Raw genomic sequence first — 12123 nt, 5'->3', positions numbered from 1 at the left:
GTAACTTAACTCCAACGTATATTGACGTACGTATGAAGACATGCTCCGGACGACCACAAAACTTACTGAACGTGTTTATAACTTACAGCTACCGTATAATGGCGTATTGACAACGTTTATCATGTTTATAGGAATTGGTATATAAAGGTGGGGTTCACAGGAGTTTTCTTCGGCATGGCGGTGGTGTTGATAGGTGATGTATCGTGCGGTTATGATTTGAATAGTCGAGCGGCAGCCTTTTTATAGGCTACGACACGTGTTCGTCAGCAATACGCTGCCACGCGCTATGCGTAAATTAGGCTATCGTAGGGCATAAGTTGTGTACGCCAGCAATACGCTAAGCATTCGTTGGAATACGTTACTTATAAGTTAACGAAGCGTTCGATATAAGTTACTAATACGTTATGTACATACGTCCAACATGTTATGAATACGCTAAGTATACGCCCAGAGTTGAAAAAAAATCAAAGTTCAGCGTATGCCGACGTTTTAGAGAAATTTTGATACGTCGGGCATACGCTGTCTAAAACGCCAAGGTGTGACACCACCTTTAGAAGAACAGCAAGTCGTGTTTCAATTTTGAAAAAAAACTGAGCCCGGGGGAAGTTACATGTATGTGGGAGAACGTTGTTTACGGCGGTGCCTCGCAGGGTCCTTCAAAAAATCTCTGACCTCATATTTTATGAGGGGGCTTATCGCGTTATGTAAGCGTGCTCTAACTTTTCGCCTGGCGGCTCGCCGATTGATGTTAGATATCGTTCCTTCGCCCGAAGGAAGCAATAACAAAGGATTAACAGAGGAATTGGAAGATGGTTCTCCTTCTCTGTTAGCTCCATGGTTAAATGTTTATTAATATGGCGGCGTAGGTGTAAAGATAGGGGGCGGAGACCTCGTAATTTATTTTGAACTCAAACCTCTCAAACTCTTGGATTTACTTGAACTTCAAGTGATTTTTCAATCTACATGTACATGTACTATGTTCTGCAGTTGAGTATGAGTAATTATAATCTCCGGAAACCCAACACTAAGGCTAAAAAACAAGGAAAATCTTCAGAAAAAGTGATTTAAAAGCTAAAATGCTATCCGCAGGCGAAGCGACCACACCCAGCAATGAAGGCGCCACAATAGGTGGTTTCAGACCGCCTCGAAGTTCGTCAGTTTCGGGTATTCTCTGATCATGAAATTTACACCGATCAGAAAATACCAGGTATTTTGGTAATGTGAAAGCAAACTACGCGTAATCTCCCCGAAAGAAAATACCCGCTAAATAGTAGGTACTTGGCGAAATTACGAGAACTTTCGCGGGGATTTCCAAGGTCGCAGGTATTTTGGGGATGTGAAAGCAAATTATGGGAACTTTTAGCCCAGCGTGTCGTTGGGCGCGGGAGCTATGGGTGGCTGCTGGGCTAGTGATTTTGAATCTCGCACCTTGCCTGCTTATCAGACCATACTACCGGTATGCGCATACTCGTAACTTCAGGAACTTATCCCGAAGAGTATGTTTCGGGGCGGTGTGAATGCAGGAATAATTAATGGATATTTTTTAGCCGAAAACAGTTCCCGTAATTTAACAGGGATTCTTGTGATCGAGGCGGTTTGAAACCACCTAATGCCAGCTGATATACCCAAATCGGGTGGTGGTATCCCACAAGCAGCCAAAGCCGCTATGGATGATTACTTTCGACAGACTAACGCCAGTTTTGAGTCTATGATTCGAAATGCCATGGATAGCCTACTTGAGAATGTCCGGAGAGTAGAAACTGAACTAGGAAATGAAATTGAATTTGAGAGCAAAAGAATAGATGATTTGGAAAGGAAGAATGTACATGTACACGTAAGTCTTGAGATGAAGGTAAGAAACTTGGAGAAGTCAATGTCCTACTCGACAAGGTTGTACACCTGGAAGGAGATATCAACAAGGGAGTAAGATTTTCACTTTGACTTGTGGGGATCAAGGAAGCTGATAATTTGTATCAGGAAGATTGCGCATCCCTCGTCGAAGAAATCTTACGGGATAACTTTGGCATAGCATAGGCATCGAGAGGGCTCACCACGATGGGGCAAAACGCGATAATCGTCCACGTCACATAGACGTCAAGATGCTCTCTTATCGAGTTAAAATACAAGTAATAAAAAGCACCTGGGAAAAGCTCAAGAACACAGGGTTTTTCCGTTGTTGATGATCTCATCATGATGGATCTCGCCGAGAAGCAAAAGTGGGCTGTACGATTCAAAACCTTATATAACTCAGGGACTAAGCTATGTTTCTACGCAGGGAAATGGAGAGGTAATGGTGGAGAGCCTTGTAATTTTTTTTTCCTCCATAAGATGTACATGTATAAGGCTGCGGGGCTAAAGCCAGGGTAATAATATCCAAGTCCTTTGGAAGCGCATAGAGACGTTATTTATAATGTGTTATGCGCTATACAAGAACTGTCTATTATTATTATTATCAATTTCATCCTTGATGGAAGTGCCCCTCCCCCTGGGAGAGAATAAAACAAGTGGAATCCCTCTGGCCGTCTCACCTGCATCACGCGATTCAACATAGCAGCAGTGCTGACTTTGAAAACTACTATAACTCGCACAAGATGTTCAGTGATATTTGATTACTCTTATGTCCAAGATTTATGAACTAGACCAACATACTTTTAAAGTTATGATGGTAATTCAACAAATACCCCCAATTCGGCCAAAGTTCATTGACCCTAAATGACCTTTGACCTTGATCATGTGACCTGAAACTTGCACAGGATGTTCAGTGATACTTGATTACTCTTATGTCCAAGTTTCATGAATCAGATCCAAAAGCTTTTAAAGTTTTGATTGTAATTCAACAGATACCCCCATATCGGCCAAAGTTAATTGACCCTAAATGACCTTTGACCTTGGTCATGTGATGTGAAACTCATGCAGGATGTTTGGTGATACTTGATTAACCTTATGTCCAAGTTTAATGAACTGGTTCCATATATTTTCTAAGTTATGATGTCATTTCAAAAACTTAACCTTAGGTTAAGATTTTGATGTTGATTCCCCTAACATGGTCTAAGTTCATTGACTGTAATTATGACCTTTGACCTTAACCTTATGGCCAAGTTTCATGAACTAGGTACATATACTTTCTAAGTTATGATGTCATTTAAAAAACTTAAGCTTAGGTTAAGATTTGATGTTGACGCCGCCGCCGTCGGAAAAGCGGCGTCTATAGTCTCACTCTGCTATGCAGGTGAGACAAAAATGGAAGGCTGACAAGGGTACATGGAGTATGCAGCCATACAAACCCAAAACACTTTGCATACCTACACCCTGTACAATAGTAGGCATACACTGTAAATCAGTCAACACTGAATGCATGAATGAAGAAAGAAAAACTTTGATCATGCAAATAGGTCTATACATTCTGTAAGAAGTTCACCTTGAGATGGCCATGTCCACTTCTTATCTGACAGCTATTATAAACTAGCCTACCATTACCAAGGCTATTATTAATTGCTGACCATGTTCACAAGGCAAACAATGTACATGTAGTTCACTGCATGCACGTCAAAACAGAAGAAATCAATTGTTTACAATTAGGTTTTCCTTATCTCAGTAGATGCATTATATTGACTAGATGTAATCCTCTGTCTACTAAAAAGGAGGGGATCAGTCATCTGTTTATTGTTGTGGGAAGAAAATGACCTTCAGAGAGCCATGAACCTGTACTCATGCTTGGAAGTATCAAAGATCATGAAACCGTGAAGTCTATGGTAAATTATGTCTACTGCTAACATTTGACGGAAAATCAGAGAGGTCACAATCGTAATGGGGGTAGAAAAAATATCATGAAAAAGAAATAGAGGAAAATACCAAAAGAGAGTTAAAAAAAAAACACCATTCACTTTCTCAATGACAGGTAAAATTTAATTTAAAAAAATCTTGACAAATACATTGTACATATGGTACACACCTGTAAATCTGTAATTTCCAGCCTGTTCAAGTAAGTCTTCTGTCATGTCTGCAACCGTACTCTGAATCAAGTTTCGAAGCTGCTCCTGCTTTTGGTTTGTAAGGTCTTTCAGGGAATCAAAGAGCTCATTTTCTCTTTGTCTTGCATATTCTATTCGCTTTGGGGTCACAAGGATGTCTCTCTGCATGTCAAAAGCTGTGGTAATGAACAGATTCATGCAGTGCTGGTGAAGATCATGCATGGCAGTGCAGCATCTGATCAAGTAATATTGTAAGGAGCGACGAATGAATTGCACAATAGCTATAGAGTTAAATAGATCCTCCACCTGGTTGACAATAGTAAACACATCAAGCACACCACGTATTCTACCATTCTCCTCAGGAATGTTGATAAACCCTGCCCTGAACAGCTGATCTGTTATACTAGGTCTCTGATTTGGTGTAGGTCTACACCTTCGACGTAATCTTGCACCTAGTCCACAGTGTCTTTCCCGTTCTACCTCTATCCTCTCATCAGTATCATATGCAGAATCCTCATCAAAGTCTTCATTAGCATCTTCTACAAGACGCCTTTCCCTATTTGCCACCACTGGTTCACTGGGCTCTCTGCAATCGACAAATAATATAGGAAGAGTTCCTGCACAATTCTGAAGTTCCTGCAAATCACGAAGGTTGTCCTCTGATAGCTCATCTTTGTCGAAACAGTACAACAGCACCGGGAGAACATTATTAGTGCACACGTTATAAGCCTGTGATATTGCTATTCCAGGACAGTTGTGTGGAGTAACAAGAATTTGAAGTTTGGATTGTAGAAGGGGATGATTTAGTGTTGCCTCTGTGGTTGCACTTAGCATACATGTATCTTTATGATGCTCCTCCTTCACCAACATCTCTAATCGAGGAATACCTGTCCAAGAATTTCTCATTACAGGAGATCCTGACTCTTCATTCAGCAGCTCAAAGCTGTTGGTCAGAGTCAACCTGGTATTCCGTTGGGAACCATATTTCAGATGTACAGCTCGCCATGTCTTCTTATTATCAGAATCATCCACAATTTGAAAGAGATCTTCCCTAAATATCTTATTGATAAGGGTTGCTTTACTTGTGTAGGTCTGACCAAAGATGACAAGAGCTGGCGGATTCTTTGTTACCTTTCCAACAACATCATCTGCTTCTGGTGGTAACACAAGTGTTGACATAATTTCTGGAATAAGAGCAAAGATGAGATACATGTAATTTAGAGGACAATAATCATGATTAATTTTAATTGAAAATAAAATAAAAAGCAAATGAAATTGTTTTATGAAAATCAAATGCCATCATTTTAATGCTTTATATTGAATGTGTTGGAAGGTTATAACTTTGCACAGCAGGCCAATTCATTTTCACGCCTAGACGCTATTAAATCTGCCATGCCTTGTGAATACCGTTATTTGGTAAATTTTCTTGTTTTCAATTGTCGAAATCCACTAATTCTCAGTTGTAGTTTCAAATAAACTCTCTCTTGTTACATGTATCAATTTAAACTGAAAAGATTAGTGTTTACATGATATACAGGCATGATATTCCCCTCTGAAAAAAAAATCTGAAAAATAGCTAAGGGTCGCCGAGTCTGTATGATAATGTTCTCATTTGACCTAAAAAGCAGTAAAAACAGCATGATAATGTTCTTGGGCAAAGGGTTTCACTTAAAAAAAAAATAATAAAAATCACAATTCCGATTTTAGTAGGGAGAATACAATACCTGTTAGTATTACATGTACATGTAGATCTAGCCATCAAATGTTGGGACAGAACCCTATGCAACAGTGCATAGCAAAGGTCTCTAACACAATGCCTCAGCAAGGCTTTGCCTTGAGTTTCAACACTTGAACATGAGCAGCATGAGCAAAAATAGAAAAAAAACTATTTGGGCAATTTCAAGCACAAACAGACATGCTCTAATTCTAAAGTCTTATATACATTGGATCTATTTCAAATCTGGATCGATTTTTTTTATTAAAACTCATAAAGGGGGATCAAAATCAGACAAAAAAGCTTGTCTTAAATGCATATCCTTACAAGAGAATCTGAACTATATGAAACTGCATGCACACATTTTCTGCTGTGACAATTTAAAAGAAAACTATTCATTCTTTTGTTAAATTTTTAGTTGGATAATCTGAGGGCCATCATTTTATACCATATCAAAACAAAATATTCAAATAAAAGTTGCCGGAAGGGTTAAATATATCGCAAATTTGCGATGTTGGACAATGTGAAATGAGAGCAACCGTAATGCGGCTGACTGGAGTTTTTCTACACTTTATGTATCCACAAAAGAAACTTGTAGTTGCTTACCAGATTCAAATGATTTATTTGAGACTTTTTTATATAAGTAATGTTTGCAGACTGTAATGGAGCATTGGCAAGTGTTTTGATTCGAAAGAACTATAAAAAACTAATCGGTCACTTTTTTCCATGATGTCCTTTCAATGTAATACGATTGACCAACTTTTAGAATGCCAGTTCGTCATGTGACTTTTTATTTGATATACACAAAGTTTGCATAGTCATGACAGTATGTACTGCTACAGTACTATTTCTAGCAACCTACAGACTCAGGGAGCTGCAATTTGAAATGTGCACTAAGAAACCTTCCACGGAACTTTGAAAATCTATCAAAGTCACATTTTACACTAATGAAATGTCCTTCTTCAATCCATATTGCTAAAATCTGGTGTACCCTGATTTAGGGTTGCAAAGGGCTGGAAACTTTCCGGAAATTTTGGAAAATTTCCATGGAAAGTTTCGGGAATTTTCAGCTGTCAGGAATTTTGGGAATTTTCATTTTTTTCACAAAAAGTGATAAATTCTGTTTTTAAATACAAAATTATAAATTGATATCCTCAAATATCATACTCATTACTTTCCATTTGTATTTATACTATTCTTCATTCTTTAAATTGCCCAGGGTATAAAATATTCATCAAACTGTACATCAATTTATTATAGTACATGTATATCCAGTAACATGATGGAGCATTATGTACAAAAATGAAGATTTTCAATTCAACATGAAAAAAATAAAACTTTTCATTACATTTTTTTTTCTCATTTTTCTTTAAATGTCATTTTTTTATGTGAAAACCTGTCATATAAGCATTTAAAGAGAAAATTGCCCCCTACATGTAGTCTGCATGCACAGACCCTTATTGAAACTTTGATCCACAAGTGGGACTTCACACAAGACTAGCACGAATACAACTTTCAGTTGAACAAAGGGAGCTTCTGTACACAAGTCATTGGCAGAAACCTTAGGCTGCATATTCAGACCACTTTCCTCGAGTGAAGGGTTTGCACTTACTAGTAGTCTGCTGTGTAAAGCCTCCACTCTAGTTAAAGGTCTGAATGTGCAACCTACTCATGCCTTGTGTACTGATTTTACTGAAGGCCCTTTCTCTCAGGAAACAGCAAAATTTTATGTGCTAGTCTTTGCATGGAGACCCACTTTCGAAGATCAGAATATCCAAGAGGCATCAATCCATAAACAAAGCATGTGTAAAGCATTTGCAGTATACATGTACAGCCATCGCACCATACCATTCAACCAGTAATACAGTAAATCAACTTTTATATGAAATTCATTGATATTCTGCCTTGTCTGACGGTCTTAGCATTTTATTTTGCTTGAAATTTGCTGACAAAGCACAATCAAGCATCATCTGCCAGGGCAATCCTTTCAGTACCTGTATATAAATATCAGAAAATTGCAACTTTCGAAAATTCCCGACATTTCTTGAAAGTTCCCAACACTTCTTGAAAATTCCCGAAAATTGCAGAAAATTCCTAATATTCACCATAAATTCCCGTTTATTCCCATGGAAAGTTTCCATGTTTCCAGTTTCCTGAACCTTACGCGACGCAAGCGTCCGTATCGTGGGTGAAGAACAATAGAAAACAAGATGGCGGCGTAAAAATCGCGCAAGTCTCTTCCTTCTTTTCATATTTTTCTCATTTTTTTAATGAATTCTTGTCTAAAAATAAAATCCACAGCATAGAAATGTCGGAAATGAAGTTGTATCCCATGTACATGATTTAGGGCTAGATCTTTTACTTTTTAGAGAGAAAGCAGAAATCTCGGGGGCGAAAGTTTCAGGTTTTTTGGTGGTACACACACATGCATAGAATAGAAGCCCTGGATTCGTATGAGAGTAAACCTTATATTAGTAAATGATTTTAACTCTCTAGAAGCTTCCTGGCTAGGCATATGCACATAGATCGTCAACATCAGCTGTAATTCTCGGTTCAGCAGACGACATTCAACACCAGAGGTGTTATTCTGAGATCCATTTTATCGGAGATAAAATATTTTATCTCCGTTAAAATCAGTGAGATAAAATGCCCTTAAAATCTCTCCAAATTGGTATTCTGAGAACCATTTTATCTTCATTTTATCTCTGTAAGACACACCTACTTTTTAATCAATATCCAATCAGAAACGCGCTTTTATAGCTCTTTCGTGTCAGTCAACCAATGGAAATCCATTCCACAAGGAGGTGTGGCAAAGGGGTGAGATTGCGTCAATTTTTGACTTCAAATACGCTTGCACTATACGCTCGCGCGTCTTTACAGAGATTTCTTTTTAGCAAAAAGGACAATGCTCTCATCTTTTTTCGAGGTCTGTATCGCATCTTTTCAAGCATCATTTCAAAGACAATATTAGTAAAGACAAGTCTTATGAAATACTTTCTTATTGTACAGGAATAACGTTAAGGTGTTATTCTTAATAAATATATAATTTTTCTTCATTTTCATGTCAACATTTGGGGTTAATTCACCGAGAAATATTGGTGAAATCAACGTCGCAGAGATAAAATAGCCCTTACCCTCTTTTAAGTTTATTTTATTTTTTTCTTCAAACTATCTTGGGCGCAAGCCAAAGACCGGCGCAAGCACATCATCTGCGTTGCAATACCCAGATACGCGATGCCTTTGTCTACGCAGGCACTGTTTTGTTGCGTATCATTAAAAGTTACGCAAGATAAAATTTATACGCAAGATAAAATTGTAAATTTTATCTGAGAGATAAAATGTCATCTCAGAATACCGATTTCATTTTAATAGATAAAATAAAATATTTTAAAGATAAAATGACCTCAGAATACCACCCCAGAGCTCTACACAAACTGCTGGAAATATGTCGTATTTTCCGAGGTCAATCCCAACACCAGCGTGATTTCAATTCAAGTACGGTGTTGTAGCTGGTGTTGGTTTTGTCCCAACACCAAAACCAGATTTCAATACCGTACTTGAAATCACCCAATCACTCACTATACCCACTTGTTCACTGCTACCACCCTGCCTGTGGTGAATCTACAGGTAGGACTATGGTATGCCAATGTAGTGCAGAGCACACACTTCAAAAAATCATTAAAATATCACTTTTGTGACCAAAATTACTAATTTTCATACAGTTGCAATTTATTTTTCATTAGTAGCTTGGGAATAATTTTTGTATTCACCAGAGAGCTCAAAAACTTGAATTTTGGGCATATTTTTGTGTACGCCCTCTATTGGTGGAAAGTAATATGGCAAGAAAATTTTCATTATTTGATCTCTATTTTTAATTAAGAAAAAAATGATTTAAAGAATCAAATTGACCTATAAAGGCCAAGTAGTATGAATACTAGGTGTAATGAAAACTGTCAGTGTAAAAAAATCAAGCATTTGCCCCAAAGAAAAAGAGAAAATAAGCCAAACTTTGCCACCCTTATTTTGCCACACATGGAGATATAACCGAGGACGAGGTTATATTATAACCTTGTTCATTGAATGAGTGACTATACCCACTCATTCCGATTCAATGAACAAGGTTATGATATAACCTTGTTCTCAATTATATCTCCATGTGTGCCAAAATAAGGATGGCAATGTTTGGCTAATTTTCTATTTTTTCTTTGGGATAAATGCTTGATTTTTTTACACTGACAGTTCTCATTACCTCTTCGTCATACAACTTGGCCCTTAAGCATGTTAAGTAAATTTGATTCTTTAAATTATTTTTTTCTTAATCAAAATAGAGATTAAAAAAAGGAAAATTTTCTTGCCATATTAATTATTTTCCACCACCAGTACACAATAATAATATTAATATGCCCAAAATTCAAGTTTTTGAGCGCTCTAGACTAGTAAATACAAAAATTATTCCCAATTTATCATAATGAAAAATAAATTGCAACTTTCTGGAAATTAGTAATTTTGGTCACAAAAGTGTTATTGTGTTCTGTACAGGCAGCATTGGCATGCCATAGACATAGTCCAACCTGTAGATTCCCCACAGTGAACAAGTGACTAGTCTATACTTCTTCTTCTTCTTCTTCTTTCCTTGGTTGGCAACCAAGTATACTATAGTATACCGTAAGTAGCCTATAGACGTATACACTACTATTAGTATTAGGGGATTCCAATACCGCATTACCGGTAACGTACGTGTGAGTGAGTGCCTACAATGTTTACACTTACCCTCATCAAAATGACCTGACGTTTTCAGCTCTGTCAGACAATGATTTGAGTCGAAGATGATCTTTTTCAGATGCTTGGTCAACCCTCCAAAATGTTTGACTTCATGGGCAAGATCGCGACCCCGAGTACGCGAACTTCCTGCCCTCCTGGAAGACATTTTGTTTACATCTGACCTGAGAAATTTGATACAATAAACACTAGCGAGGCTAGGCTAGGCTAGCGCGCTAGCGCTATATATAGCGCGCGCAGCGCATCGCAATTCACACTCAAGGCAAGGGCCTGTTCATACTGGTTTGCTGTCCTCTTTCGGATCGGAGTAATCATGTCTAGTCTAGGAGATAAGGGGCTTTATTCAAAATTTTTGGTGAGGAAGGTTGACAGGTTTATCCGGGGTAAAATTGTGTGCTGAGTAAATATGCCACTGTTATTAATTATACTCACGCCATTTTTTTAACCAAAAATTACCATTTTGACCACTCTTTGGAAAATGGTCACTCAACAAAATGCTTTTGTAACCACATCCAATTAAAAGATTTATCCTAAAGGCCCTCTCACACCCGGAGGGGCCACTTACATTGACGAGTGGATACCATGCGCGACCAAAAAAAAAACACGTAAAAAGGATGTCTTTTTCACGATAGGGCACGTTACGTACGTAACGTGATAAGGGTGTCAAAAACACAAAAATAATGAAAAAAGGGTATCTATTTCGCTAGGAAAATTACGTGTTTAGGGTCGAATTTGCGGGATGATAAAACAAAATTCAAATGTTTTTTAAAGGATGTCCTTTTTGCCCCAACACTTCGTGTTTAGAGTCCGATTTGCGCGAGGTGTAGAAGGTGGGGTCGTACTCAACCAAATAAGGTAAAGCCGACGACCGAAGGACCCGTAACAATAAAACATTCCTGTACTTGTTTAGGGGTTCATTTCAGGGAATATTTGCCAAGAGTATCGTTTTGTTTTCAATACTTGTTAAGGGTGCATTGTCAGAATATGTAAATTACGTGTTTAGGGTGCTTTTCGAGACCCCATGGTCGCGCATGGTATTCACTTGTGAATGGAAGTGACCCCCCGGGCTCTCACATCGTTCCGTGCAAGCCTTACGGGCGACTTGCGGGTAACTTCTTTGCTACCCGCAGGTCACACCCAATGCACGCAAGTCGACAGTAGATTGCACGCGTCCAGCACGCAGAACTTGTGAAAATTCTTGTTTGCCCGCAGAAATTTTGTTGCGTGCTGGAAAATATCTACCCGCAACCCACTCGCAAGGCTTGCACGGAACGGTGTGACAGGGCTCAGATATTTCCAGATAAGTGGGTTTCATTTGCCAAATGATAATATAAGTGGTCATTTTGGCAATGTTATGACCAAAATGACAATTCACATGTTTTTTTTTGTACAAAATTTGTTACAAATATTGATCAGAACTACGATTGGATGTCCATAAATCCAGATTCATTTTGAAATTCAATTCAAGACTATATTCCAGAGCCCAGACACAGCTGCATATGCAGAGGTCCATATCAACAAATAACATACATGTAATATAATAATAATAATAATAGCCAATTTTTATAGAGCGCTTTTCCCATAATGGCCCAAAGCGCGTTACAGCATATTATTACCCCGGTCAATGGATTAATTTCAATCAAGCACAAAAAGTGCACA

At 38.1% G+C, this 12123-nt stretch overlaps 1 protein-coding gene across 1 annotated transcript in view; it reads right to left on the bottom strand.

Moving 5' to 3' along the window:
- The window catches only part of LOC121410085 (dual serine/threonine and tyrosine protein kinase), a 62632-nt gene extending 51957 nt beyond the window's left edge, over nt 1-10675 (bottom strand). Inside the window, exons 1-2 of the mRNA XM_041601949.1 lie at nt 10456-10675; nt 3953-5155 (exon numbers count right to left, since the gene is read on the bottom strand). Coding sequence (XP_041457883.1) covers nt 3953-5155; nt 10456-10612 — 1360 coding nt within the window. The 5' untranslated portion in view covers nt 10613-10675. The remainder of the gene's footprint in view (nt 1-3952; nt 5156-10455) is intronic.
- Nucleotides 10676-12123: the final 1448 nt, after the last annotated feature.

Source organism: Lytechinus variegatus, chromosome 3 (genome assembly GCF_018143015.1).
Source record: "Lytechinus variegatus isolate NC3 chromosome 3, Lvar_3.0, whole genome shotgun sequence".
Taxonomy (NCBI): Eukaryota; Metazoa; Echinodermata; class Echinoidea; order Temnopleuroida; family Toxopneustidae; genus Lytechinus; species Lytechinus variegatus.
Note: the sequence above shows the minus strand (reverse complement) of the source record. Positions and strands in the feature narration are given on the sequence as shown.